At 43.4% G+C, this 26,847-nt stretch overlaps 2 protein-coding genes across 3 annotated transcripts; one reads left to right on the top strand and one right to left on the bottom strand.

Moving 5' to 3' along the window:
* Positions 1-5,679: 5,679 nt before the first annotated feature.
* On the bottom strand, positions 5,680-8,442 carry LOC138447903 (uncharacterized). The gene is made up of 2 exons (XM_069604417.1): positions 6,431-8,442; positions 5,680-6,321 (listed from the first exon to the last, which is right to left on the bottom strand). Exon 1 carries the CDS (start codon positions 8,350-8,352, stop codon positions 7,279-7,281), a length of 1,074 nt encoding a protein of 357 aa, XP_069460518.1. The 5' UTR covers positions 8,353-8,442; the 3' UTR covers positions 5,680-6,321; positions 6,431-7,278.
* Positions 8,443-12,168: 3,726 nt separating this feature from the next.
* LOC138447902 (uncharacterized) lies at positions 12,169-16,083 on the top strand. Of its 2 annotated transcripts, XM_069604416.1 has the most exons (3): positions 12,169-15,064; positions 15,222-15,332; positions 15,442-16,083. In XM_069604416.1, exon 1 carries the CDS (start codon positions 12,169-12,171, stop codon positions 14,482-14,484), a length of 2,316 nt encoding a protein of 771 aa, XP_069460517.1. In that variant the 3' UTR covers positions 14,485-15,064; positions 15,222-15,332; positions 15,442-16,083. The 2 variants fall into 2 exon arrangements, with proteins under 2 accessions (XP_069460517.1, XP_069460516.1); XM_069604415.1 differs by having other exon boundaries at positions 15,222-16,083.
* The last annotated feature ends 10,764 nt before the right edge of the window (positions 16,084-26,847 follow it).

Raw genomic sequence — 26,847 nt, 5'->3', positions numbered from 1 at the left:
ACTGAATTGAGTAATGGTGTTGGTGTTATACGTAAGGCTGGGTTGCTAAAGGTTTTCCGAGATAACATAGGATGTCTTAAAGGCTATACTCATCAAATATTGCTAAAGCCAAATAAAAAACCCATAGCTCAAAGATTGAGAAGTATTCCTTTAGCATTACGAGAAGAAGTCAGCAAGGAAATAAAGAAACTAGAAGAAGATGGAATTATAGAAAGTATTGATGCCAGTGAGTGGGTTTCTCCACTGGTGGTAATAAGAAAAAAGTCAGGAAAACTTAGGATCTGTGTTGATTTACGTGAATTGAACAAATGTGTCATACCTGATCGCCATCCGTTACCAAATATACAAGAAATTGTTTCTACCATTGGACCTTCTAAAATATTTTCGACGTTAGACTTGTCATCTGCTTACCATCAGATTAAATTGCATAGAGATTCAAGGAAACTGACTGCGTTCATAACTCATGATGGGTTGTATCAATTTAAAAGAATGCCTTTTGGATTAGTGTCAGCTGCATCGGTCTTCCAGAAAGTTATGCATGGTATGTTCAAGGATATTGATGGAGTTGTCTGTTTTCAAGATGACATATTAATTCATGCTGCCACTCAAGAATTACACGACAAGAGATTATTACATGTATGCAAAAGGTTATATGATGCTGGCATGACGTTGAGCAAAGATAAGTGCAAGATAAATTGCAAGGAGATTGAATATTTGGGACATAAAATTACTGCAGAAGGAATTTTTCCAAAGCCTCAATTGGTCAACACTATTGTAGGAATGCCAAGCCCGAGCAATAAGGATGAGATTCGGACATTTATTGGCATGGCTGAATATTATTCAAAATTTGTCAAGGATTTTGCCATACACACTGTTCCATTACGAGAGGCACTCAAGAGGAAAGTTTTTGAGTGGAGTGTGGAATGTGAAAATGAATTCAAATTTATAAAGAACGCAATAAATTCTGCTCCTGCATTAAAGAACTTTTGTACTAATGACAAGATTGTAATCACTACGGATGCTAGCAATATAGGATTGGGAGCTGTATTGTCACAGGAGAAGAATGGACAGGAAGCAGTAATTGCTTTCGCATCGAGATTGCTCAAAGGAGCAGAGATTTCATATGCCACTATAGAAAAAGAGGCGTTAGCTATCAAGTGGGCAGCTGACAAATTCAGAAGCTTTATATGGGGCAACCAAGTTGAGTTTCGAACAGATCACAAGCCTCTAACTCAAGTGTTCATGTCAAAAGGTCTCAATAAAGTATCCAACAGAATGAGAAGATGGGTCATGATGCTGCAAGAGTTCAACTACACTGTGACATACGTTCCAGGAGTAAAGAATGTGTCTGCTGATTGTTTATCTCAATTAACCAACATTTCTGAGATTGTTGACGAAGATGAAGACATGGAGGTTGTATTTTGTGTGGAAACCTCTTCTATATCCAAAGATGTTTGGGATCAGGCGGAATGTAATGATAATAACATCAAGAAATTGAAAGAATTGATTCAAAGCCATGATTCCATGAAGAAATCTAAATTTGAAGGGGCTGATCTAAGTTCTTTCTGGACAGTTGCAGATGAACTGCATGTTCACGGAAATTTTGTAATGAGAGGAGATAAAGTCATTCCGCTGACAGATCTGCGGTTGAAGATTATAGAACTGGGTCACGAGGGTCATCAAGGAGTGATAAAGACTAAGCAAAGAATTAGGAATGACTATTGGTGGCCTGGGTGTGACCTACAAATTGAGCGTTATGTTAGGGAATGTATCCTTTGTTGTGTCGATGAAAAAAAATGTGTGGGCTCCAAACAACCAATGGTTATTACTGATATTCCCAATAGTGTATGGAGGGATATAAGCATGGATATTTTAGGTCCCGTATGTTGCAAAGGTGTACAAAAGTATTGCTTGGTAGTTATAGATCTTCTTACCAGGTGGGCAGAGATTTTAATTACTTCTAGTGTTACGGGTAAAACTGTGGTGGAATTTTTATCAAACATATGTGAGAGGGAAGGTTATCCGGGAAGTATCCTTTCTGATAACGGTACTCAATTTATGTCCAAGGAAGTGGCGGAATTTTGTAAAAAATTTGCCATTGAGCACAAAACTAGCTCAATCTATCATCCACAAACCAATGGGACAGTGGAACGATTTAATAAGATACTGAAAGAAACCATAAGAATGGCGTGGGCCAATGGGTTAGATTGGGAAGATGTTCTTAAGGAGAAAGTAATTGCTCATCGCTTCACCCCACATACCAGTACAGGTGTCTCTCCTTTTGAGCATAGCAGGGGAAGAAAGGCAAACACCAAATTAGCTCCAATTTGGCTTATTAAAGGAAGTAAAGAAATGGGAAAGAATTTGGTTAGTGTTAGAAAGAAAATCAGAGAAACACAAAAGAGAAATAAGATTAATTATGATAAGAAAGTTAGTAACAACAAGTATGATATGTGTAAAGCTGTTGGTAAGTTTGTTAAAGTGTTACTGCCTCCTGCTCTAAGAAAAGGACCATGCAAATGGTCCAATCCTATCAGGGTAATAGAGGCATTTCGCAATGCTGTCAGAACAGAGGACAATAGGATATGGAATGTAGAAAGAATTTGGATGTGTGAAAGTGTTGAGGGTAACAGGAAGGAAGTGAAAGATGTAGACCAGGATACCGTTAAGAAAGCTAAGGAGTCTAGAAATTCAAACAATAGTGCGAAAAGTAAAGTAGATAGTACTGTTGAGAAGGTATATAATGGCAAATCTGAGCAGTTCAATTTTTCCTTGCCAAGCACATCCAGACATGGAGCATGTATGTCCCGATCTGGCAGATCATATCGACTACCAAAGAAGATGGAGGACTATGTGGAGTTCAAATGAACCAGCTGGAATGAGTGCGACAGAAGTTGTACATAGTTTGTGAATAGTGATAATAGAATAAATGTGTTCCAGAACAGTTATACATAGTTAAAAAAATTGTAAAAGGAATATGTTGTTAGAACAATATAAAAGGAGGGAGATGTGTAGTATTTATCATTCTGACAGAAGTGCCTGGTTTGTATGGGACATGCCTGATCATTGTATGGTGGGTAGCGTTGGAACACTTGGAACTGAAGTGTTGATAAGGTTCTAGAATGAAGCACTGAATTGAAACATAACTGTCCAGCTCCCGAGGTTATAGGTTGTCTTCCTCCTCCATTCATATATACTTATAATATTATATTAATGTTATTGCATCATTTGAACTAATAAATATATTTAACTACCCAACTGCTTCCCGCACTTATATTACATACCGCGGCCTACTTCAATGACCTAACTACCATTTCGTTTGTACTAAACTCATAATGGGCTCGCTTTATATGGGAGAACCCCAGCCCATTCTGTCACACATTTGCATCCAATAATAACTTGTGCCAGAACTTAAAACAGACACGTGTCAGCACCCTAACACTTTACATTTCTGGTAGCCTGTTTGGCGAGCGCATAATATGTCATTCATAATAACCACTTGACTCTTTCACATCCGTGTTACAATGATAAGAGGGGTCACCCTAATACGGTACCTGGTCAACCCCTTTTTACTGCTTGTGAGGTGCTTACTAGAAAGACTTGCCACTTAAATAGGTGAACGTGGGTGAGCGTGGTATTACACATTACACAATGTAGCCCTCGTTCACTTCATGGGGTGCTTTGGCAGACATGGGCCCACACATGAGATCAGTAAAAGCGCTTCACTTCACGCTGTACCTTGCCTGGTGCGCGTAATATAGCCAACATATGCTAACCAAACACCTTTTACTTCATGAGCGACATATGCAAGTGTACCTCGGTCACCTTTGTTAAATAAATGCTTGTTACTTCATGACACTTCCCCACATATGCCGGCGAACTAGGCCCCCTCCTGTGGTGCCATCATCCCTCATTAGAGCCCCTATAGGGTCCTGTTCGATATGTGCCTTATTTGATCCCGGATATCTCTTGAAACCCTGCGAGAAATGAGCCCCACATATGGGGATTCAGTGACCCGATCTGAGGCGCCAAGTCAGGCGGGATGCCTGGGGCGAGCTCTTAGCTGACAAGAGCTGTCAGTATGGTCTCTAACCTACTGAACAGCAGTAAAACCGGGAGGGGCTATACATACACCCCTGACCCACCAGTCTATTCTGATATAACTCCCCGTCTCTAAATCTGTCTGACCGGGAGCCTTTTGCAGACTGAAGTCTCTACAATGCCTCGCTATTCCTCACACCCGTTAATCTCTCTGACGTTTCTCGTCAGTTATGAAGTAGACAAGAAATTGACATAATCCACAAAAAGCGGCTGCAAGAGCCAGGAAACACTCAATGCTTTTATAGTGCCAGCGGCCAGCTAATAAGCAGCCGGCTAGATATACTTTTCCTCTCCTACCTCCTGTCAATGCGAGGAAATGGGAACACTACCATCAGCTACGACTGCCCCATAAACTGCTCGAACCCATGGGCGCTACCAGCCCGAGCTGGGCTGCACACCGCACTCCGGTGCACGCTGCCTCAACCCTGGTAGAGAGGAGAGTGCGCCCGGCACGGTGCTGCGCTCAATGGGCCTGGTAGGCACGGAGGTCCTGGACGCCCTGCGTGCTTCTCAGGACTCCTCTCCCCTCTCCATCTGTGCTTGCTGACCCTCCTTTAGCCACCCTCCCACCATCCTTCTCGTCCTTTCCTCTTTTCACCCCTGACAAGGTTGCTAGACAAGTCCAATCTATGAAAGCCTCTTCAAAACAGGTTCATCCCTGTTCCTCCTAAACCATCAAGGACCACATTGACACCCTCGCTCCGGCCCTTGCTGATTTTTGCAACCACTCCTTTGCCTCTGGATCCTTCCCCTCTGAAGCACTCCTTTGTGCATCCTCTTCTCAAGAAACCTACAGCTGATCCTTCTTGTCCAGCTAACTATCGCCCAATTTCCATTACTCCCTTTCTTGGCAAACTCCTGGAAAGGTTGGCCATCTCTCAGCTTAACCTTCATTCCAATTCTGTTGGCTGTCTCCATGACCACCAGTCTGGCTTCAGAGCTGCCAGAAGCAAGGAAACTGCTCTCCTAAACATCCGTGAAGATCTGTTCACCAACCTTGACTCTAACATTCCATCTTTCCTCATCCTCCTCGATCTCTCTTCTGCCTTCAACACGGTCAACCATACCATCCTGCTCAACCGTCTCAGTGAAAACCTGGGTATCACTGATCAGGCTCTGGCCTGGCTGACCTCTTTCCTCTCAGATCGACCCTCCCAGGTCCAACTTGGGTCCTTCCTTTCATCGATCTTCCTCTCTACCTGTGGTGTTCCTGAGGGGTCTAACCTCTCGCCCTGGCTTTTCAACCAATACCTGGCAACTCTCGCCCACTGCATTGCCATTTTCTGCTCAAATTTCCAGTGCTATGCTGACGACACTCAACTCATTTTCAAGCTGAAAATACGGTATGTGGAAGTGAAGCCCTAGTCAGGAATGCGCACAACTGGATTTTCATGAAAGGAAGTAAAGTAAAATTGTGGTTGAGCTGCTGTCGTGTAGGTAGTGAGATGATCTGCCACTATCACCTTGAAGTATATCAAATTATTGTGAATTACTATCTACACAGGCTGCGCTTGGTAACCAACGTAAAGCCACTGATGTGCAAAATTTAAACAAGAATGATGGGGAATTAATCACAGAGATATTCTACTGGTTTATTAGTAACAAAGAGCAAAGTTGTTCATTCACAGGTAAAGTGTAACACATCAATTGTGTTGAATGAGTCTGAACTTGGATGAATTACACAGAGCAATTTATATGCAATCAATAAAACATCCACAATTTATATGCAATTGCGCAGCATATTTGTTGAGTACTTCAAAAACCAAAACTTGAATGAATCACATTGTTTGAGATAGGCTTATTCGCCAAAACACACACAATTTATATGCAATTGCGCAGCGTATTTCACATTAAAGAAAAGCCAAGAATTTGCCAAAACATGCCAACACGTGTTTCAACCAAAGAGGTCGTCCTCAGGGCATACAAATGTAGTTTACCATTTGCATTAATCTATAATTATTGAACCTTGGCTTGAAATCGAAACAACCAACGTCAGAGGTAGTGGGTCAAAAAACAAGAAAAAACAGGAGAGAAAGGAGAAATAGAAAGAAATAAAAACATACCGTTAGAGATAATATATGCAATTGATTGTTCTATTTCCTAAAATAGGGATAAATGAATCTATCCATACCTTAAATATGATTGAGGTTTCCTAATACTTGATTCAACTTTCAGTAGTTGAGAGATTTAGTGATTTCTACATGCTTGACTGGACAGGGTCTGTAAGTTATAAAGACTTGGTATAATATGACACATATTTTAGTTCAAAAGTCTGCATTGCTAGTAAGTTTAACATCTAATTTGTGAAAAGTATGGAAACTATAATTACCAGTCTTGCAATCAAGAGGTAGTTGTCGTTCGACTGATATGCCGCTGTTGCAGTATAATTGAAATGTAACGCACGTTTTTAGCGTGCCTTGCCTTTAAATTCGGCCGTAATCTGTAACATGGATATGACAACGTATTTAAACACTTGTTATAAGGAACGTGCTGCATAAGCTTTTCGTTTGGTATCGTTAGGGCGTGGAACTGGCTTACCGGCATACGCTCCAAATAAGCTTTTCGTTTGGTATCGTTAGGGCGTAGAACTGGCTTACCGGCATACGCTCCAAAAGTTGATGTGCTCAATGGCCGGTTGTTTCTCAATACTGAAGGCATCGGCACAATCCGGGGGTTACTATAGTAACCTTCCCGGGTTAGGTCAGGTGATGTAGTCATCTGACCCTGTTGCTTGGATACTCCTTACAAGCCGGAAATGCATAAAACAGACATTTGAGGAAAGCTTCCTATGCGGAAGCTCATTCATTTACGGCAATATTTTTGCAGCGACTTAATTACATATAGATATTTTGATGTTAATACTGTGTACAGCTTTGACATCAACAAAAAGAAAACTGAAATAATCCGTACTAATTCTAATCCTATGTTAGGTGCGGATATTGGATAGTTGGTGCTAAATATCAACCTCAATTAAGAAATCAAAATAAATGTGGTGCGCTCGAATCAGCGTGCAGACATGCAAATAACTGCCGGTTGGGCTGTTGGGACAAATATAAACAGTGACTTCTCACAGAGTGGGGTCACTAGGCTGAATATAAATGCCTCGGGCATAGTCGGTAAGCTGTATCGGTTTGCATGGGTTTGATTGTCTGTTTTTTAGCATTAAATTCGTACAAATTATAGAAACACATTCAATTCATGGTCTTGGTTCAAACCAAGTGACAGGCAACGTAATTTACAAATCATTCTTGCTTCCTGTTGTCGTAGGGTCAATTCTCTGTTACCACCTCTCGGATGTTGTTGGATGTGTTTGAGTCCAATGAATTTGATGTCTTTAATATTATCCAGTTGATGATGCTTCTGCCAATGGGAAGCTAAAGGAAGTCTAATATCCTGGCTACTAAGATTGTTGAGGTGTTCTCGAATCCTGAAACGGACTTCTCTGATCGTGCTGCCAATATACATTTTCTGACATACACATAAGATACCATAGATAACAAATTTTGTACGACAATTAATAAAGTCAAATATTTTGGTTTGAAGTCCATTATGGCAGCTAAAGATTTTTGTAGGTGCTAAAGCATGATGGCAAAAATTGCATGTCCCGCACTTGTAAAAGCCTGCTGGCTTTGTGCTTGTAGTAAGCCAATTTGCCTGTCCAATTGGGTCAGGTTTAAGGAAAGAGGGACTGAGGATCTTCCTCAAAGTCTTTGCCTTGGTAAAGATAATACTGGGTCGATCAGTAATATACGATATCAAATCAGAATCTAGGTGTAAAATATGCCAATGTTTTTTCAGTATATACTGTATGAATTTGTGGTCACTTGAATATTTTGTGATGAAGTTGACATGCTTAGGATATTGTTCGCTGGACACTTTTGTCTTATTTATCAGCAATTGTGGTCTCGGTATTTTCTTGACCGCATCAGTAGTTTTCCTGATTAGTTGAATTGGATACCCTCTTTCCCGAAATCTGTGTCCAATTGACTTACATTCTATTTGAAACATTTCATCCTGGCTGCAATTTCTTTTCGCTCTTAACATTTCACCTCTGGGAATATTTTGGATAACACTTTGTCTATGGCTACTAGTTGCATGCAGTATAGAGTTTACTGCAGTTTCTTTCCTAAAGGTGCAGGTTTCGATGTTGTTTGACACAATGTTAATCTTAAGATCTAAAAAAGTAATTTCTGCTGCATCCATATGTCCTGTAAACTTAATATCAAAGGTGTTATCATTAAGGTAAAGCATAAATGCTGCAAAATCTTCTTTACTGCCTTCCCAAATCGCCAGGACATCATCAATATACCTTTTCCACCTGATAATGTTGTGCTTGAACGGATTGTTCTGAAAAATATACTAAACTAATCAGGAAAACTACTGATGCGGTCAAGAAAATACCGAGACCACAATTGCTGATAAATAAGACAAAAGTGTCCAGCGAACAATATCCTAAGCATGTCAACTTCATCACAAAATATTCAAGTGACCACAAATTCATACAGTATATACTGAAAAAACATTGGCATATTTTACACCTAGATTCTGATTTGATATCGTATATTACTGATCGACCCAGTATTATCTTTACCAAGGCAAAGACTTTGAGGAAGATCCTCAGTCCCTCTTTCCTTAAACCTGACCCAATTGGACAGGCAAATTGGCTTACTACAAGCACAAAGCCAGCAGGCTTTTACAAGTGCGGGACATGCAATTTTTGCCATCATGCTTTAGCACCTACAAAAATCTTTAGCTGCCATAATGGACTTCAAACCAAAATATTTGACTTTATTAATTGTCGTACAAAATTTGTTATCTATGGTATCTTATGTGTATGTCAGAAAATGTATATTGGCAGCACGATCAGAGAAGTCCGTTTCAGGATTCGAGAACACCTCAACAATCTTAGTAGCCAGGATATTAGACTTCCTTTAGCTTCCCATTGGCAGAAGCATCATCAACTGGATAATATTAAAGACATCAAATTCATTGGACTCAAACACATCCAACAACATCCGAGAGGTGGTAACAGAGAATTGACCCTACGACAACAGGAAGCAAGAATGATTTGTAAATTACGTTGCCTGTCACTTGGTTTGAACCAAGACCATGAATTGAATGTGTTTCTATAATTTGTACGAATTTAATGCTAAAAAACAGACAATCAAACCCATGCAAACCGATACAGCTTACCGACTATGCCCGAGGCATTTATATTCAGCCTAGTGACCCCACTCTGTGAGAAGTCACTGTTTATATTTGTCCCAACAGCCCAACCGGCAGTTATTTGCATGTCTGCACGCTGATTCGAGCGCACCACATTTATTTTGATTTCTTAATTGAGGTTGATATTTAGCACCAACTATCCAATATCCGCACCTAACATAGGATTAGAATTAGTACGGATTATTTCAGTTTTCTTTTTGTTGATGTCAAAGCTGTACACAGTATTAACATCAAAATATCTATATGTAATTAAGTCGCTGCAAAAATATTGCCGTAAATGAATGAGCTTCCGCATAGGAAGCTTTCCTCAAATGTCTGTTTTATGCATTTCCGGCTTGTAAGGAGTATCCAAGCAACAGGGTCAGATGACTACATCACCTGACCTAACCCGGGAAGGTTACTATAGTAACCCCCGGATTGTGCCGATGCCTTCAGTATTGAGAAACAACCGGCCATTGAGCACATCAACTTTTGGAGCGTATGCCGGTAAGCCAGTTCTACGCCCTAACGATACCAAACGAAAAGCTTATTTGGAGCGTATGCCGGTAAGCCAGTTCCACGCCCTAACGATACCAAACGAAAAGCTTATGCAGCACGTTCCTTATAACAAGTGTTTAAATACGTTGTCATATCCATGTTACAGATTACGGCCGAATTTAAAGGCAAGGCACGCTAAAAACGTGCGTTACATTTCAATTATACTGCAACAGCGGCATATCAGTCGAACGACAACTACCTCTTGATTGCAAGACTGGTAATTATAGTTTCCATACTTTTCACAAATTAGATGTTAAACTTACTAGCAATGCAGACTTTTGAACTAAAATATGTGTCATATTATACCAAGTCTTTATAACTTACAGACCCTGTCCAGTCAAGCATGTAGAAATCACTAAATCTCTCAACTACTGAAAGTTGAATCAAGTATTAGGAAACCTCAATCATATTTAAGGTATGGATAGATTCATTTATCCCTATTTTAGGAAATAGAACAATCAATTGCATATATTATCTCTAACGGTATGTTTTTATTTCTTTCTATTTCTCCTTTCTCTCCTGTTTTTTCTTGTTTTTTGACCCACTACCTCTGACGTTGGTTGTTTCGATTTCAAGCCAAGGTTCAATAATTATAGATTAATGCAAATGGTAAACTACATTTGTATGCCCTGAGGACGACCTCTTTGGTTGAAACACGTGTTGGCATGTTTTGGCAAATTCTTGGCTTTTCTTTAATGTGAAATACGCTGCGCAATTGCATATAAATTGTGTGTGTTTTGGCGAATAAGCCTATCTCAAACAATGTGATTCATTCAAGTTTTGGTTTTTGAAGTACTCAACAAATATGCTGCGCAATTGCATATAAATTGTGGATGTTTTATTGATTGCATATAAATTGCTCTGTGTAATTCATCCAAGTTCAGACTCATTCAACACAATTGATGTGTTACACTTTACCTGTGAATGAACAACTTTGCTCTTTGTTACTAATAAACCAGTAGAATATCTCTGTGATTAATTCCCCATCATTCTTGTTTAAATTTTGCACATCAGTGGCTTTACGTTGGTTACCAAGCGCAGCCTGTGTAGATAGTAATTCACAATAATTTGATATACTTCAAGGTGATAGTGGCAGATCATCTCACTACCTACACGACAGCAGCTCAACCACAATTTTACTTTACTTCCTTTCATGAAAATCCAGTTGTGCGCATTCCTGACTAGGGCTTCACTTCCACATACCGTATTTTCAGTTTCATTTGCCCTGTGGACTGCTGCACTGTTTCCAAATTTAGGAAAATAACTTGCATTGTTTTTCATTATGACAGACTACCTTAAAAACAGAGAAGAGGACAGTGCTGCCCTCTTTGCACCTAGGGGCTCAGATACTAATCCCTTTAAGTCTAGACCTAATGTATCAGAAACGCTTATTCAGAAATTTATTAAATTAGAAAGATTATGCAAGAAAGAAATCAACAAGTATTGGGAACAAGTATCACTCAAAAACTATATACAGCAAGACATTATACCGAGAGGATTAAGAATTTTAATTTTCCCCGACTTCGTACATAAAGATGATCAGGATCTGGCAGCTGACTGGGAAAGTAATATCACAGCCAGCTCGGAGAATATGATGAAAATTTTGGTCATACATGCTGAACGCGAGCATACTCGAGTACTTAAAGAAATTGACAAACTAAAAATTGAAATCACAGAAATGAGTAACCCAGAAAGTTCAAAGGTTAAAAACTATGCCAAAATGAATGAGATTTTAGTCGAATATCAAGATGAAATCAAGTTACGTAAATTCAGGAAATTTTATAGAGATGAAAAGGACTATCTAAATGATAGAGTATACACCTATCAACCTAAATATGATGGGGACCAATCACAAATAGTCACGCCTACAGCGTCACCCGTCACATCTGACACAGACTCAGAAATTGAAACCACTACTAACCCTAACATTGAGGGAGAACAGATTAATGCAGAAGGGTCTCGTCATTTCAGACGAGGCTTTCTGGCAGAAATTAAAAGATATAAGAAAGGTAACCAATCTACCTATAACTCTCAAAATAAACAAGTCCGATTCTTTAAAAATGTCCCTTTAGGACGCAAAAATCTACCTACTCCAACAACCTCAGAGGAGGAAGAGGAAGAGGAGCAAGGAGGAGAGGACGAGAAAGATACAAACAAAAGACTCACCAGATCCAGTTTCAAGAAAACCAAACCGAAATCTATACTAAAAGTCTAGTCATCAATTTGTCTGATAAACACCTCTCATCACTACAACAATCTGTACTTAATCATGGGCTTTCATTTGCACCGTATGCTACATCTGATATGACTGAACTTCAAATTGACCTTTACAAATTTTCAAGAAAACTCAAACTTAAAAAATTCTTTCATAATAAAGTCGAAATGTATAGACCTTTAGAGCAACTCCCAGCCACCAGTTCTAAAAGTATTCAAGAAATAGAAAATATACACTTACTTTCCAACCTCATGGAAGAGGGATCTAAAACTGTCAGTGATATTCAAGTAGAACTCGGCATTCATCAACGAAATATGGATATTAAGGAACATAAGAATAGATCGAAATTCATGCCACCTATTGCTGGAGACAATGTCATTGATATCTTTTACAAGGCAATCACCAAGGAAATTCATAAACACCTAGATGGATTTCAACAAAATTGTTGCAGCAGGAAACAGAATCTTACCAAGTTGGAAAGACAGGCACTACAAGATTTATGTGAAGACAGCTCAATCATTATTAAAGAGGCTGACAAAGGAGGCAACATTGTCATTCTGAATAAATCAGATTACATTAAAATGTCAATGGAACATTTAACCACGCCTGGATGTTATGAGAAACTTATTACTAACCCCACATTACTAACTTCACAAGAATTACAAACTTTACTTCAGTTTTGGTATCACCAAGGACTACTTTCAGATGATGAAAAAGCGTTTTTATCGATTTCCAAACCACTTATGCCAACAATTTATTTTTTACCCAAGGTCCACAAGCCGTTTCTCACTCTCCCAACAGTTCGACCAATCATGAGTGGCCAGGGAGGAGCTACCGAAGCACTCGCTGACTATATAGACAGTAGTATTAAACATTTGGTACCGGAAATCCCAGCATATATTAAAGACACAACACATACGTTGCAAATATTACAAGGGACTATCTGGAAACCCACATACTATTTAGTGACTCTAGATGTGGAAGCCCTCTATACTTCAATTCAACACCAACTGGCCCTGGATACGATTGATTTTAGCTTCAGAACCTACTCTGCTTCACACTATACACATGTACAGATGATTAAAAGTTTTTTGGAATTTACACTTACACACAATCAGTTCCTTTTCAATGGTGACTATTACTCGCAAATTAAAGGGATTGCGATGGGGGCGAAATATGCGCCCTCTTTGGCCAACCTATTCATGGCCTACTTTGAGGAAAAATATATTTTTCAGAACAATCCGTTCAAGCACAACATTATCAGGTGGAAAAGGTATATTGATGATGTCCTGGCGATTTGGGAAGGCAGTAAAGAAGATTTTGCAGCATTTATGCTTTACCTTAATGATAACACCTTTGATATTAAGTTTACAGGACATATGGATGCAGCAGAAATTACTTTTTTAGATCTTAAGATTAACATTGTGTCAAACAACATCGAAACCTGCACCTTTAGGAAAGAAACTGCAGTAAACTCTATACTGCATGCAACTAGTAGCCATAGACAAAGTGTTATCCAAAATATTCCCAGAGGTGAAATGTTAAGAGCGAAAAGAAATTGCAGCCAGGATGAAATGTTTCAAATAGAATGTAAGTCAATTGGACACAGATTTCGGGAAAGAGGGTATCCAATTCAACTAATCAGGAAAACTACTGATGCGGTCAAGAAAATACCGAGACCACAATTGCTGATAAATAAGACAAAAGTGTCCAGCGAACAATATCCTAAGCATGTCAACTTCATCACAAAATATTCAAGTGACCACAAATTCATACAGTATATACTGAAAAAACATTGGCATATTTTACACCTAGATTCTGATTTGATATCGTATATTACTGATCGACCCAGTATTATCTTTACCAAGGCAAAGACTTTGAGGAAGATCCTCAGTCCCTCTTTCCTTAAACCTGACCCAATTGGACAGGCAAATTGGCTTACTACAAGCACAAAGCCAGCAGGCTTTTACAAGTGCGGGACATGCAATTTTTGCCATCATGCTTTAGCACCTACAAAAATCTTTAGCTGCCATAATGGACTTCAAACCAAAATATTTGACTTTATTAATTGTCGTACAAAATTTGTTATCTATGGTATCTTATGTGTATGTCAGAAAATGTATATTGGCAGCACGATCAGAGAAGTCCGTTTCAGGATTCGAGAACACCTCAACAATCTTAGTAGCCAGGATATTAGACTTCCTTTAGCTTCCCATTGGCAGAAGCATCATCAACTGGATAATATTAAAGACATCAAATTCATTGGACTCAAACACATCCAACAACATCCGAGAGGTGGTAACAGAGAATTGACCCTACGACAACAGGAAGCAAGAATGATTTGTAAATTACGTTGCCTGTCACTTGGTTTGAACCAAGACCATGAATTGAATGTGTTTCTATAATTTGTACGAATTTAATGCTAAAAAACAGACAATCAAACCCATGCAAACCGATACAGCTTACCGACTATGCCCGAGGCATTTATATTCAGCCTAGTGACCCCACTCTGTGAGAAGTCACTGTTTATATTTGTCCCAACAGCCCAACCGGCAGTTATTTGCATGTCTGCACGCTGATTCGAGCGCACCACATTTATTTTGATTTCTTAATTGAGGTTGATATTTAGCACCAACTATCCAATATCCGCACCTAACATAGGATTAGAATTAGTACGGATTATTTCAGTTTTCTTTTTGTTGATGTCAAAGCTGTACACAGTATTAACATCAAAATATCTATATGTAATTAAGTCGCTGCAAAAATATTGCCGTAAATGAATGAGCTTCCGCATAGGAAGCTTTCCTCAAATGTCTGTTTTATGCATTTCCGGCTTGTAAGGAGTATCCAAGCAACAGGGTCAGATGACTACATCACCTGACCTAACCCGGGAAGGTTACTATAGTAACCCCCGGATTGTGCCGATGCCTTCAGTATTGAGAAACAACCGGCCATTGAGCACATCAACTTTTGGAGCGTATGCCGGTAAGCCAGTTCTACGCCCTAACGATACCAAACGAAAAGCTTATTTGGAGCGTATGCCGGTAAGCCAGTTCCACGCCCTAACGATACCAAACGAAAAGCTTATGCAGCACGTTCCTTATAACAAGTGTTTAAATACGTTGTCATATCCATGTTACAGATTACGGCCGAATTTAAAGGCAAGGCACGCTAAAAACGTGCGTTACATTTCAATTATACTGCAACAGCGGCATATCAGTCGAACGACAACTACCTCTTGATTGCAAGACTGGTAATTATAGTTTCCATACTTTTCACAAATTAGATGTTAAACTTACTAGCAATGCAGACTTTTGAACTAAAATATGTGTCATATTATACCAAGTCTTTATAACTTACAGACCCTGTCCAGTCAAGCATGTAGAAATCACTAAATCTCTCAACTACTGAAAGTTGAATCAAGTATTAGGAAACCTCAATCATATTTAAGGTATGGATAGATTCATTTATCCCTATTTTAGGAAATAGAACAATCAATTGCATATATTATCTCTAACGGTATGTTTTTATTTCTTTCTATTTCTCCTTTCTCTCCTGTTTTTTCTTGTTTTTTGACCCACTACCTCTGACGTTGGTTGTTTCGATTTCAAGCCAAGGTTCAATAATTATAGATTAATGCAAATGGTAAACTACATTTGTATGCCCTGAGGACGACCTCTTTGGTTGAAACACGTGTTGGCATGTTTTGGCAAATTCTTGGCTTTTCTTTAATGTGAAATACGCTGCGCAATTGCATATAAATTGTGTGTGTTTTGGCGAATAAGCCTATCTCAAACAATGTGATTCATTCAAGTTTTGGTTTTTGAAGTACTCAACAAATATGCTGCGCAATTGCATATAAATTGTGGATGTTTTATTGATTGCATATAAATTGCTCTGTGTAATTCATCCAAGTTCAGACTCATTCAACACAATTGATGTGTTACACTTTACCTGTGAATGAACAACTTTGCTCTTTGTTACTAATAAACCAGTAGAATATCTCTGTGATTAATTCCCCATCATTCTTGTTTAAATTTTGCACATCAGTGGCTTTACGTTGGTTACCAAGCGCAGCCTGTGTAGATAGTAATTCACAATCATTTTCAAGCTGCCTCTGCCACCTCCTCTCCCTCTCTCATCTCTGATTGCCTAACTGCCATTCAAGATTGGTGTGCCGCCAATGATCTTTGTCTGAATGCCAGCAAGACGGAGATCCTCCTCATCGACACACCTTCACCATCCTTTCCCCTCACTCTCTGGCCGGCCTCCCTTGGCCCTCCTCCTACCCCCACCTGCGAGGCTAAGAACCTCGGGGTCATCTTTGACACCACCCTTTCCTTCTCTGCCCACATCTCTGAAGTCTCTAAAAAGTCAAATTTCCAACTGCACCTCCTCAGAGGTACTCTGCCTTTCCTCTCCTTCCCCCAGAAGCTCATGGTATCTCAAGCTCTGGTTCTCTCTAGCTTGGACTATTGTAACAGCCTCTTTCTAAATCTACCTGCCTCTACTCTCCGCCCTCTGCAACTAATCCAGAACAGGACTGCGAGACTTGTCCTTGGCCTCAAGCCCTGGGATCGTATCTCTCCAGCTCTGAAATCTCTCCACTGGCTCCCAGTGGATGCAAGGATTAAATTCAAAACCGTCTGCATTGTCCACAAGGCTTTCTGGGGCCTGTGTCCAAAATACCTTCAGCTATCCCTCCGCAAATACCTCCCCTCTCGAGCTCTTCACTCCTCTACCTCCAACTCACTCAGGGTCAGTCGTTTTTCTAAGAAACGAGCTGGGGATAGAGCTCTGTCTTCGGCTGGGGCCTCCCTCTGGAACAGCCTCCCTGCCACTCTAAAACTTGAGGAGAACCATCTCCGGTTCCGGAAGCACCTCAAGACCTTCCTCTTTTCTTCTGCCATCGCTCCCCCTGTCCCCTGCGGACCTGTTCTCTCTTGGCACCGTGCACCTGGCCACCCTCTGTCTTTTGGGCCCAGGTACCTGCTCATCCTGCCACCCTCCCGCACTGCCTCCAGGCCACCCCTTGCACTGGGGTCTGTATCTGTACCCATACAGCCCCCTCTTTTTCTTCCTGCACTTATCAGACCTACCCTGTCTGCTGCCTTAAACCTAGCACTTGCAAATTGCTGGCTGCATTACCACTGTTTGTTGCCTTTATTATGTATTTATTGTTATGTATCTGTTTCTCCTCTGCTTCGCACTTTCCACCTCTCCCCCCTTCATGCACTTTTCCCCTCCCCCCATCCCATGCACTTGGATATATATATATATATTACACAGCCCACGGTAGTGGCCGTATAGTTATGGTTAGGTTGCTAAAGTCATAGGAAGAGCACTTTTTTGGCGGCTTATAAATGTTCTCCCCCTGGACGAATCCTCCCCTAACTTTGCAAAAAAAAGTATATGGTCGGCTCTGAATTTTTCCCCCAAATTGGGCAAGGTTTTGTGTGAGGGGGGCAAAGTTATAGGGGGGCTCCCACAAAATTCTTTTTTTCCATAGACTGAATAAGGAAAAACTTTGGTCAGAAAGCGTGCTCTTGTGTGTTTGGTGGAAATCCGACCAGTACTTTTGTTGCAAAGAACTGAAATGCATGTCCCAAAAAATTAGTGATATCTGAGTCCGTTCCGCTGATCCATTTCCCTGTTCGCTCCGCGGACAGAAGTGTCATTGGCTCGCGGTACGGCGTGCTGTCTGAGAAGTTTGGATGCGGCTGGTAGTTGGCTGGAGGGAAGCGTGCTGTGCATCAACGTTTTTTGGGAAAGCCGCCATGGTGTATCGGAGGACAGTGCGGCGGCAGAAGGGTCTGTAAAATGTACCGCATACAATGTGTTGGCGGCAATAAGGGAGGGAACGGGTGGGGGAGTCAAAAGTGGTTCATAAGACATATGTAGGCAAGTACTTTGTGTTAGTGGACCAGGAAGAAGTCATTGAAGTACTGTGTTGTAGTTAACGGTTGAAAAAAAGAAGAAGTGACAAGACCACAAAAGGATTTTGTGAACTATTGTGGAATCATCCTGACAAAACATTATTGATGCCACAGATGAATGTGGAAGTGTTTTCTTCCCTAAGACCTTTGAAGCTGTGTTGAACTGTTTGCTACAATTGGAGAGATAAAGACTTGTCGTCTAGTTGAACTGTTGGTGAAAGTCCAAGAGAAAGACTTTTTCAGCAAGAAGAACTTATATAGATATATAATGAGAACTTGCTTGCAAAACAGAATGTTTCTATTTTGAACTGTTGATTGAAAATCCTGCTCTGAATCTGGGGAAGGGGATCTAACCCAGGTCACAAGGATACACAGTTATTCGTTGTATGTTGAGCATAACTGTTATTTCTGTTATATTTGTATTTCCATCTATTCCCTTCATGAGTCTGATGTACATGTAAGGTAAGTGTGAGGGACAGATTCCTTTTGTTAGAGTCTTTCCTTTAGTTATTTTGGTAGGTAGGGAAATCCTTCTCAGGGTATGGATAGTGTGGAGATTATGAGTTAATAAAATGGCCTCTTGTGATAAATCCTTCCCAAGTTGGGATCGGAGTCAATGATACTATGAGAAACCTTGTGGTATTCTCCCATTAAGACCCCGAGAGTCCTCTATTCAGGTGGCCAGAGGTGGGCCATCACTCTTGCATCCCAACCCTGGGGGTGGGTGAGCGAAGGAGGATCACCTGGGTGGGGGAATCTGGGGCTGCCTTTGTGGGAATACCCCAGGCAAGATGCGATATTCTGAAGTGGTGACAAAAGAGGAGGAGGAAGTCCCGGATGCCTTCATGGGATACGCTGATTCCAATCACCCGAATCCAGGTTTCATTTTCCCTAATTCCAATCCCGTCATCATTGACCATAAGGGGAGGAAGGAAAAAGTGTAAATTGCCTAAAATGGGGAAGGAATAAAAACCAAATAAAACAATGCCAGGAGTCTGATGTTAATATCCCTTCATCCTCTACCAATTTAAATCACGGGGAATACCATCAAAACCCATGTTTTCAACCATCAGGAATATGGAAGGGGGCAACCATCCCCTTGATAGAAAACCAGGCTACAGGATTTCCCTATGTCCATTGTCAATTTCCTGATAGAAGAGCAGGAAATAGATCTATCCTCCAAAACCCTTCCATCACGCCCTCCCCATTTCCAACCAATACTGAGACGAGGAAGAGGCAACTGGGAGCAGTAAAGATTACTCATGGAAACAAAATGGGGAAAGTAAGGGAAACTGACTATAGAAAGAACTTCAACTGTCCCACTGATAGAGTCAGGCAGAGTCAGGCATGTACTAATTATCACTCACACCTGACTCCACTCAACTGTTTTCACAACTATAAAAGGTGTCTTTTTCAAGAGAGTGAGCGAGCTGGGGATGCTGCCTGGACCAAAGGCGCCAAGAAGCAGAGACTCACAGGAGCCGGGGTCTGGAGGAGAACGGTGTGCCGGTACGCTGACCCTGTGTCTGTGAGGGGCTGCAGCATGTCGAGGGAGCTATGTCTCCAAGGAGCCAGAGTGAGGCTGCTTGCATCCTGCTGGCGGCGTCCTGGAAAGTGTTTGTTCCCTTGGGACCTGTGTCGACCCCAAAGATGTCTGAGGGGTAGGTGGTGCGAAATTGCCCCACTTGCACTACAGAATTCCCGTCTCTCATAAACAATTGAAAGCTCAGTGCACAGTCTTTCCTTGTTTAACATGGGATACACTTGGACAGTTTCAGTCAGTGCATCATTTGAAAAAGACTGTCCATGTGTGTGAAATAGGTCACACTGCAACAATTTGGCCCCCTCCCAGTGTTTAGTAAATGCAAAGCGTTCTTGGGCTTGTGTAACCATGATATAACATACTTCTTTTGCCAAACGATTTAAAGTGGTCATATTTATATTGCGACTTGCAAAAGAGGCCTCTGGTGGAAGTTTAGCTTCCAGATTGTCAGCGCTTTCACGTACTCTGCCAATGCGCCTGATAAAAGTTGCAGTAGCTTTCTGCACATACACAGAGTCAATGTCTCGCTTCTGAAGCTGGTTATATAGACTGCATACTTGCCAACCCTACCGATTTAGGTGGTAGGATACAGCTTTGTAAGCACTCCTACCGCCTACCGATTTAGTGGCAACAAATAACGATTTTCTTTATTTATTTTTTTTAACAATTTTTTGTAATTTTGTTTTTCAAAATCGTTATTTGTTGCAACTAAACTTAATTTAAAAAAAATGGTTTTCATTTTTTTTATGCAAGGGAGACCTCAGGGGTCGCAGGTGTGACCCCTGGCAACCCCCAAATGATGTCCCTGAATTTGAGTGTGCAACTGGAGTGCTAATCTGATTCCCTTTTCAAAAAGGGAAGATGGCCACTATGCAACATAGAAAAAGCTGTAAGTCAATGTTTCTCTGTTGATGGCGGCCAGAGTGGGCAGAAAGGGACGACTGGAGTAGCGTGCTGTGGGTAAGTAGGAAGAAGGAGGGGTGGAGGATGGACGGTGGGGTGTGGTCATGGAGGCAGAAGGGGGCAGAGACAGAGGGTGGAAGCATTGACTGGCCACAGCCAAAAGAATTGGCAACAACACAGGAGTGGCATAGAAGGCTGGAACAGAATGCAGCCTGACGTGGTCTGTGCAAGCTGCCCTTTCCAGGCTCCTGATTGGCTGGCTCAACTCCTCTGGGTGCCAATGGGTGTCTTCAGTCCCGACATTCCAATGTTTCTCCTTTGACAACAGAACATTCTAGCAGATTTGGGTGGATTGTTCGAACATCTGTACAGCCCTGCAGGCCCATGATGCCTGCTGCAGGCCCATGATGCCTGCTGCAGGCCCATGATGCCTGCTGCAGGCCCTGTTGTGGATACATCTATAGGACAATGATAAAAGTCCCAGTATTTTCCAGGTCAGGGAAGCCTATATGGCTGCCTGGCCATCCCTGATATACGCGTTCTTTAAGTTTACAAGAGTCCCTGGTGGCGTGGCTGGTTGCTGCATATTGTTGTTTCAGCAGAAAACCACAAATTGTAATTTCTGGCAGTCTCATGGTAAGTGAGAAAGGCCGTGGGACGCCCTGGGTGGTCTCTTCCACCCCTGCATGGCTCCATGCAATCGCATACATGCCAACCCTACCAATTTAGGCGTTGGATACCGCTTTTTAAGCAGTCCTACCCCTACCGATTTAGTGGCATAAATACCAATTTAAAAAAATGTTAGTTTTTTTGGCCTGGCTACCTGAGGCCCTGCACGGCATGATCAGCATCCTCTGGTGGCCGTGTTAATGGCCCATCATTTTGATGATCATTGCGTGCATGGCCAGTGTGAAAGAGACACTCTACACTGCCCTGTGCACCCCGTAGTCCAGACAGTCACTGTCAGCGTGAGACGCCTACCATTGGCCTCCCGTGACATTTGCTGGGCAGAGGCTGCTCTCTGCCTCATCGACGTGCTGTGAGCTCCGAGCTGGCGTCTTTGACTAGAAATTCTTCACTGGTCTCGGTCTCTGCTCAGCTGAGCTGCAAATATACAGCTGCTAGTTGCAAGCCCGTCTTCTCCCACATTTCTGCAGGTGACAGTTGTGAATTATTACTTTGTAAATGTTCAGGCAGAAAGGAGGGTGGCAGATCAAAGGATAGCACTGCAAAAATGACCATCTGTAGTCAGGCTCTGGAGGCACTGAGAAAGGAAAAAAGCCACACACTCCGCAGTAAATGTGTTTCAACTGTTGTGGAACGGGGGCGTGGCCAGCGCGCATGCCGTAAAGACGTGCATCTGCAAAGCTCCTGCCCGCGATCCTTTGGACTACTGCAACAGGCAACTAGGGCCAAGAAATTCCCTGCAAAAATACACGACTGGAAAGAGAAACCTCTCCCGCTGCAGCGATCCGACCTCCGAACAAAATCGGAGTCGACAACACCCTGAACGAGGCGAGCAAAGAGACGCCCCTGAGGATCAAAGATGGCGGCGACTGTTACGATCCCAAGCGCCCCCTTCTCGACGAGCTAACTCCCAGCTCCTGGGCTCGCTCTCGGCCCTGGAGGAGACACTGTGGAACTGTGCAACGCCGCGACCTGCAGACCGCGGCCCGCTGACTGCTTGGAGTGAGCAGGGACCCTGCGCAGTGAGAGCCGGAGACGAGGGCCTCCTCTCGCTGCCCGACAACACAGGCGCTGGGCCCCACTAGTGATCGAACGCGAGGAGGAGGGAATCGACCCTCTCCAGAGGCACAGCTCTGGGGCCAGACCTCAACGGACTGAACCGCGGAGACAGGCCTGCGACACAGGACAACGACCCCCAACGCCGATAACAGTGAGTGGCTGCCTTGCGCCCCCCCACCCCCCGTGCTGCTATGGAAAGATAACGAGGGCACCAGCCCAACCGTCGGGGCCTGTGGGAAGGGGGACTAGGACCAGCTGCCCTGCCCAACATAAGACATCCCTGATTACGGCGTCACTGAACTGCTTGAACCCGGGGGGTACCACACCACACGGGGGCAAGACTCAACGCTGCCAGGATCACCCCCCCTAACATCACCGGAGGCTGAATCTAACTAGACGCGACAATAACGCGCGAAGAGGGGGGGGCCCAGCTCCGGTTCCTCACCGAAACTTAGTACCGGGATAGGCACCCAACGAACAGTGGAGGCTGGCACGGCGGCCCAGAGGGAAAGGATGTCTCCGCCTAGAACCAAACCGAAATCCATGACAATGGACACCTACACGACGGTCAGGCCTAAACAGCTGCCACAGTCAGACCCTATACCCACCGATGAACCATCACACACGGCAGCGGCAACTGGTGATACACAAGTCCTTCAAGCCATTGCAGCGCTCCGCGCCTCCATTGAAGGCAAGATTGAAGAAATTAAAGTTGATATGCAGCTCATGCGACAAGACACACGCAATCTGACCGAAAGAGTCAACGCCAATGAAGCCACTCTACAGGTCAATGTTGAGAACACCACAGACCTGAAGAAGCGAGTCCTAGATTTAGAACAGCAAGTGGCAAGGCTGGAAGCGCGATCCGAAGACGCAGAAGGCCGAGCACGGCGCAATAACATCAGGATCCTAGGTGTTCCCGAAGATATGGAAGGCCCGGATCCCACAGAATTTATAGAGACAATGCTGCAACAAGAAATTGGCGCAGGAAATCTCTCGCAAGGGTTCTCAGTAGAACGCACCCATAGATCCCTTCAAAAGCGCCCTCCACCGGGCTCACACCCACGCCCGATCATTGCAAAAATCTTAAACTTTCGAGACAGAGAGACACTATTGCGCTATTCCAGGGAAGGAGGTGAAATCAAAAGACAAGACTCACCAATTGTCATATACCCAGATTACACCCCCGCAGTACAGTGTGCCAGGAACTCATTCATAACAGTAAAAGCGAGACTCTGCAAACTTAATCTGAAATACATGCTGCTCTACCCCGCTCGCCTCAAAGTCCTTTACAAAGGTAAAGCACTCTTCTTGGAGACCCCAGCCGCAGCAAACATGTGGCTCGAGCACAATAACTTGGCGGATGACGGAGAGGAACCGCCAAGGACTAACAACGGATAAAGCAGGAAGCCACGAACGCCATCACCGGCCGTCAACTCCACACAGAGGTACAACTCAGCCAATTCAGACCGTAACACAACGATGGCAATATCGGGCAGAAGCACGAGGCACCACACACGACCACGCCAATGGGCGCCCCCCAAAAGAGATGTGTGAGTCAAATGCTTGCACGCAGCCCGCACCGGAAGGCCTGGAGAGGCCCAGAAGGCTCGGGAGCCCCCGAGCGCTGCAAGTTCTACGCAACTGCTGGGGGCAGTTCACAGTTAAATGGTTTAGTTAGCTCATTCATTAGAATGACAGTTGAAAAAGTTGATAAGTCTCCATACTACATTATGCCAACTGCAGAGAGGGAATCGGGAGGAGGGAACATGCTCCAGGAACCCGGGCGCATAGACAAAACTCCTTACCAGAAACACCCCGACCACGGGAGCCCGGCTGGAAAACTGCGACCACCACAATACCCCCCATGACATGGCGATGAGAATAAAAATTATGACATGGAACGTAAGGGGCCTCGGCACCTACCTTCGAAGGAACAGAATTAAGTCCTATCTACACAGAAAGGGGATAATTATAGCGCTCTTACAGGAAACACACTGCACTGCAGAATCCACCACCAAACTCCAGGAACACTGGGGTGGGCAGGGGTACGGAACCGCTTACTCCAAGTACGCTAGAGGGGTCTATACATGGATCCATCCCCAACTCCCATTTCAATTAAAGAAAGCAGTAAAAGACCCAGAGGGCAGGTGCGTGATACTGCTCGGATGCATAGAACAGCAAGAAGTCTGCATAGTGAACTCCTACCTCCCCAATAGCAATGTCCCAGCCCACCTCGACTCAATGTACGCTAGAGTCACGCCACACAGAGATGGCCTTTTCATTTGGGGAGGGGACTTTAACTGCACCCACAATCCAGACCTAGACAGATCCCTACCCTTGCCTAGGACCCCATCAGCGGCTACGACCTCACTAAATGCAGTAACGGATAGACTAGATCTGGCAGACATATGGAGGGAGCTACATCCACAGACACGCACCTATTCTTACTACTCGTCCCCCCCATGGCCTCCACACGAGACTAGATTACGGCTTCGTAGGAAGGGAACACCTACCCCAGATGGAGGAGGCACGGTACCTGGGTAGGACGATCTCTGACCACTCTCCATTGGTGATAGAGTGGAACCATGCTGGCCCACGACCACCCATTCCCATGTGGCGAATGCCGGTGGAAGCCCTGAGGGACCAAGTTTTTAAAGATGAACTCCAGGACTCAATAGACAACTACATAGAGCTAAATACAGGGAGTGTAGAACACGCGAGCACCATATGGGAAGCCCTAAAAGTAGTAATACGGGGTGAAATTATAACAAAGACCGGAGGCGTGAGAAAGAAGTTGAAAGATGAACTTACACAAAGAGAAAGGGAGATAGAGAGGCTCGATAACAGTCCCTTAAGCCCACAACAACGGGAAGACAAGCTCAAAGCCCTTAGAGTCGAATGCACGAAGGCCTGGGATAGACTGGCCAAGTTTGATTATACCACCAGAACGAACAGAGCACACACGGAAGCTGACAGGCCTGGTAGGCTGTTGGCTTGGCTCTGCAGGAAAGAACACCCCAGGCACACAATTACCTCTTTACAGGACAAGGACGGCAACGTACATCAAGCCCAACATAACATAAATGACACCTTTAAAAACTATTATGCGCACCTGTACTCACACGAAGCTGAAATCCCCCTAGACCAGATAATGGGCACCCTAGACGAAATAGGACTACCCAGGCTCTCCCCTACACAAGCCGAAGCCTTAGATGCTGAAATCACTGCGGAAGACATAGCTGAGGCAATTAAGTCACAGGCTACATGCAAGGCCCCGGGCACTGATGGGTTGCCCTCAGAGTTTTATAAGTCATACGACTCCTCCCTGGTCCCACTGTTACACAAAGTCTTCCTGGAAACATGCGAGCGAGGTATCCTACCTGACAGCATGAGGGAAACCCTTGTGATCCCAGTCCTCAAGCCAAACAAACCGGCGGAACACTGCGAATCATATCGACCCCTAGCCATGCTTAATTATGACGTCAAATAACTGACCACAATTCTTGCCAAACGACTTTCCAGACTCATAGGCGATATTATCCACACAGACCAATGCGGATTTATACCGGGACGCAACACAACCATGAATTTACGCAGACTACAACACATAGTCGAACAAACAGACGCGAATCCCGAGCCCAATGCCTTGCTGTCGCTAGACGCCATCAAGGCATTCGATTCTATATATTGGGAATGGTTACTAGCAGTCCTACAGGAATTCGGTTTTGGTCCGGGATTTGTTCGATGGGTCAAAATACTGTACACCAGACCAAGGGCTCGGGTGAAAACTGGGAGACATGTATCAGCAATATGGGACATATGTAGGGGCACAAGACAGGGATGCCCGCTGTCTCCCATGCTTTATATCCTCGGGTTGGAACCCATTACAATCTATTTCAGGAAACAGTTCTTTGATGCAGGGATAAGACTTGGCGGGACGGACCCCATCATTTCGCTCTATGAGGACGATGTCCTATTGTACGTCAGGGATCCGCACCTTAACATTCCAACCATGTTGGAGGTCCTCGACAACTTCTCCAAGGCCTCGGGCATACGATTTAGCAGAGCTAAGTCCTGCCTGTTCCCACTGGCAGGACTGAGAAGCAGAGACAGGGAGGAGCTCCCCGCACTAGGTATACAATGGCAGACCACGACATTCCGCTACCTCGGAATCCAAATAATGCACTCCCCGGAGCTTATGCATGAGCACAACACGGTGGCGGCTATACTCGCACTACGCAAATCAATGAGCTTCTGGGCAAAACTTCCCCTATCAGTGATGGGCAGGGCCTCAGTAGTTAAAATGATTGTCCTCCCCCGGTTCCTATACAAATTCCAGAACGTACAATACTACATCAAACCTAAGTTCTTTCGTCTGCTTGATTCAATCGTTCGTGGCTTCCTTTGGGGGCAGGCCAGACACTCTACCCTAGTATTAACATACGCGCAAGGCGGTATCCAGCTCCCGAACCTTGAAAAATACTATGTAGCTGCTCAACTCAGCTTTGTGTCCAAATGGTTAGCCGACGACACCACGTCCGAGACACCCCTATTACAATCCATGATCTCCCCTATATACCTGAGAGAACTCATATGGGCCCCACAACACCTACTGAGCGACATACCCTCCATTGCCA

This window comes from Ambystoma mexicanum, chromosome 3q (genome assembly GCF_040938575.1).
Source record: "Ambystoma mexicanum isolate Mex_15411 chromosome 3q, UKY_AmexF1_1, whole genome shotgun sequence".
Lineage (NCBI taxonomy): Eukaryota > Metazoa > Chordata > Amphibia > Caudata > Ambystomatidae > Ambystoma > Ambystoma mexicanum.
The sequence above is the reverse complement of the archived record's forward strand: the minus strand, read 5'-3'. Positions and strand labels throughout refer to the sequence as shown.

Bases quoted from the DNA above. Each gene is read 5' to 3' on its own strand.
- LOC138447903 (XM_069604417.1), bottom strand. From the start codon at position 8,352: ATGCTTTACCTTAATGATAACACCTTTGATATTAAGTTTACAGGACAT.
- LOC138447902 (XM_069604416.1), top strand. From the start codon at position 12,169: ATGACTGAACTTCAAATTGACCTTTACAAATTTTCAAGAAAACTCAAA.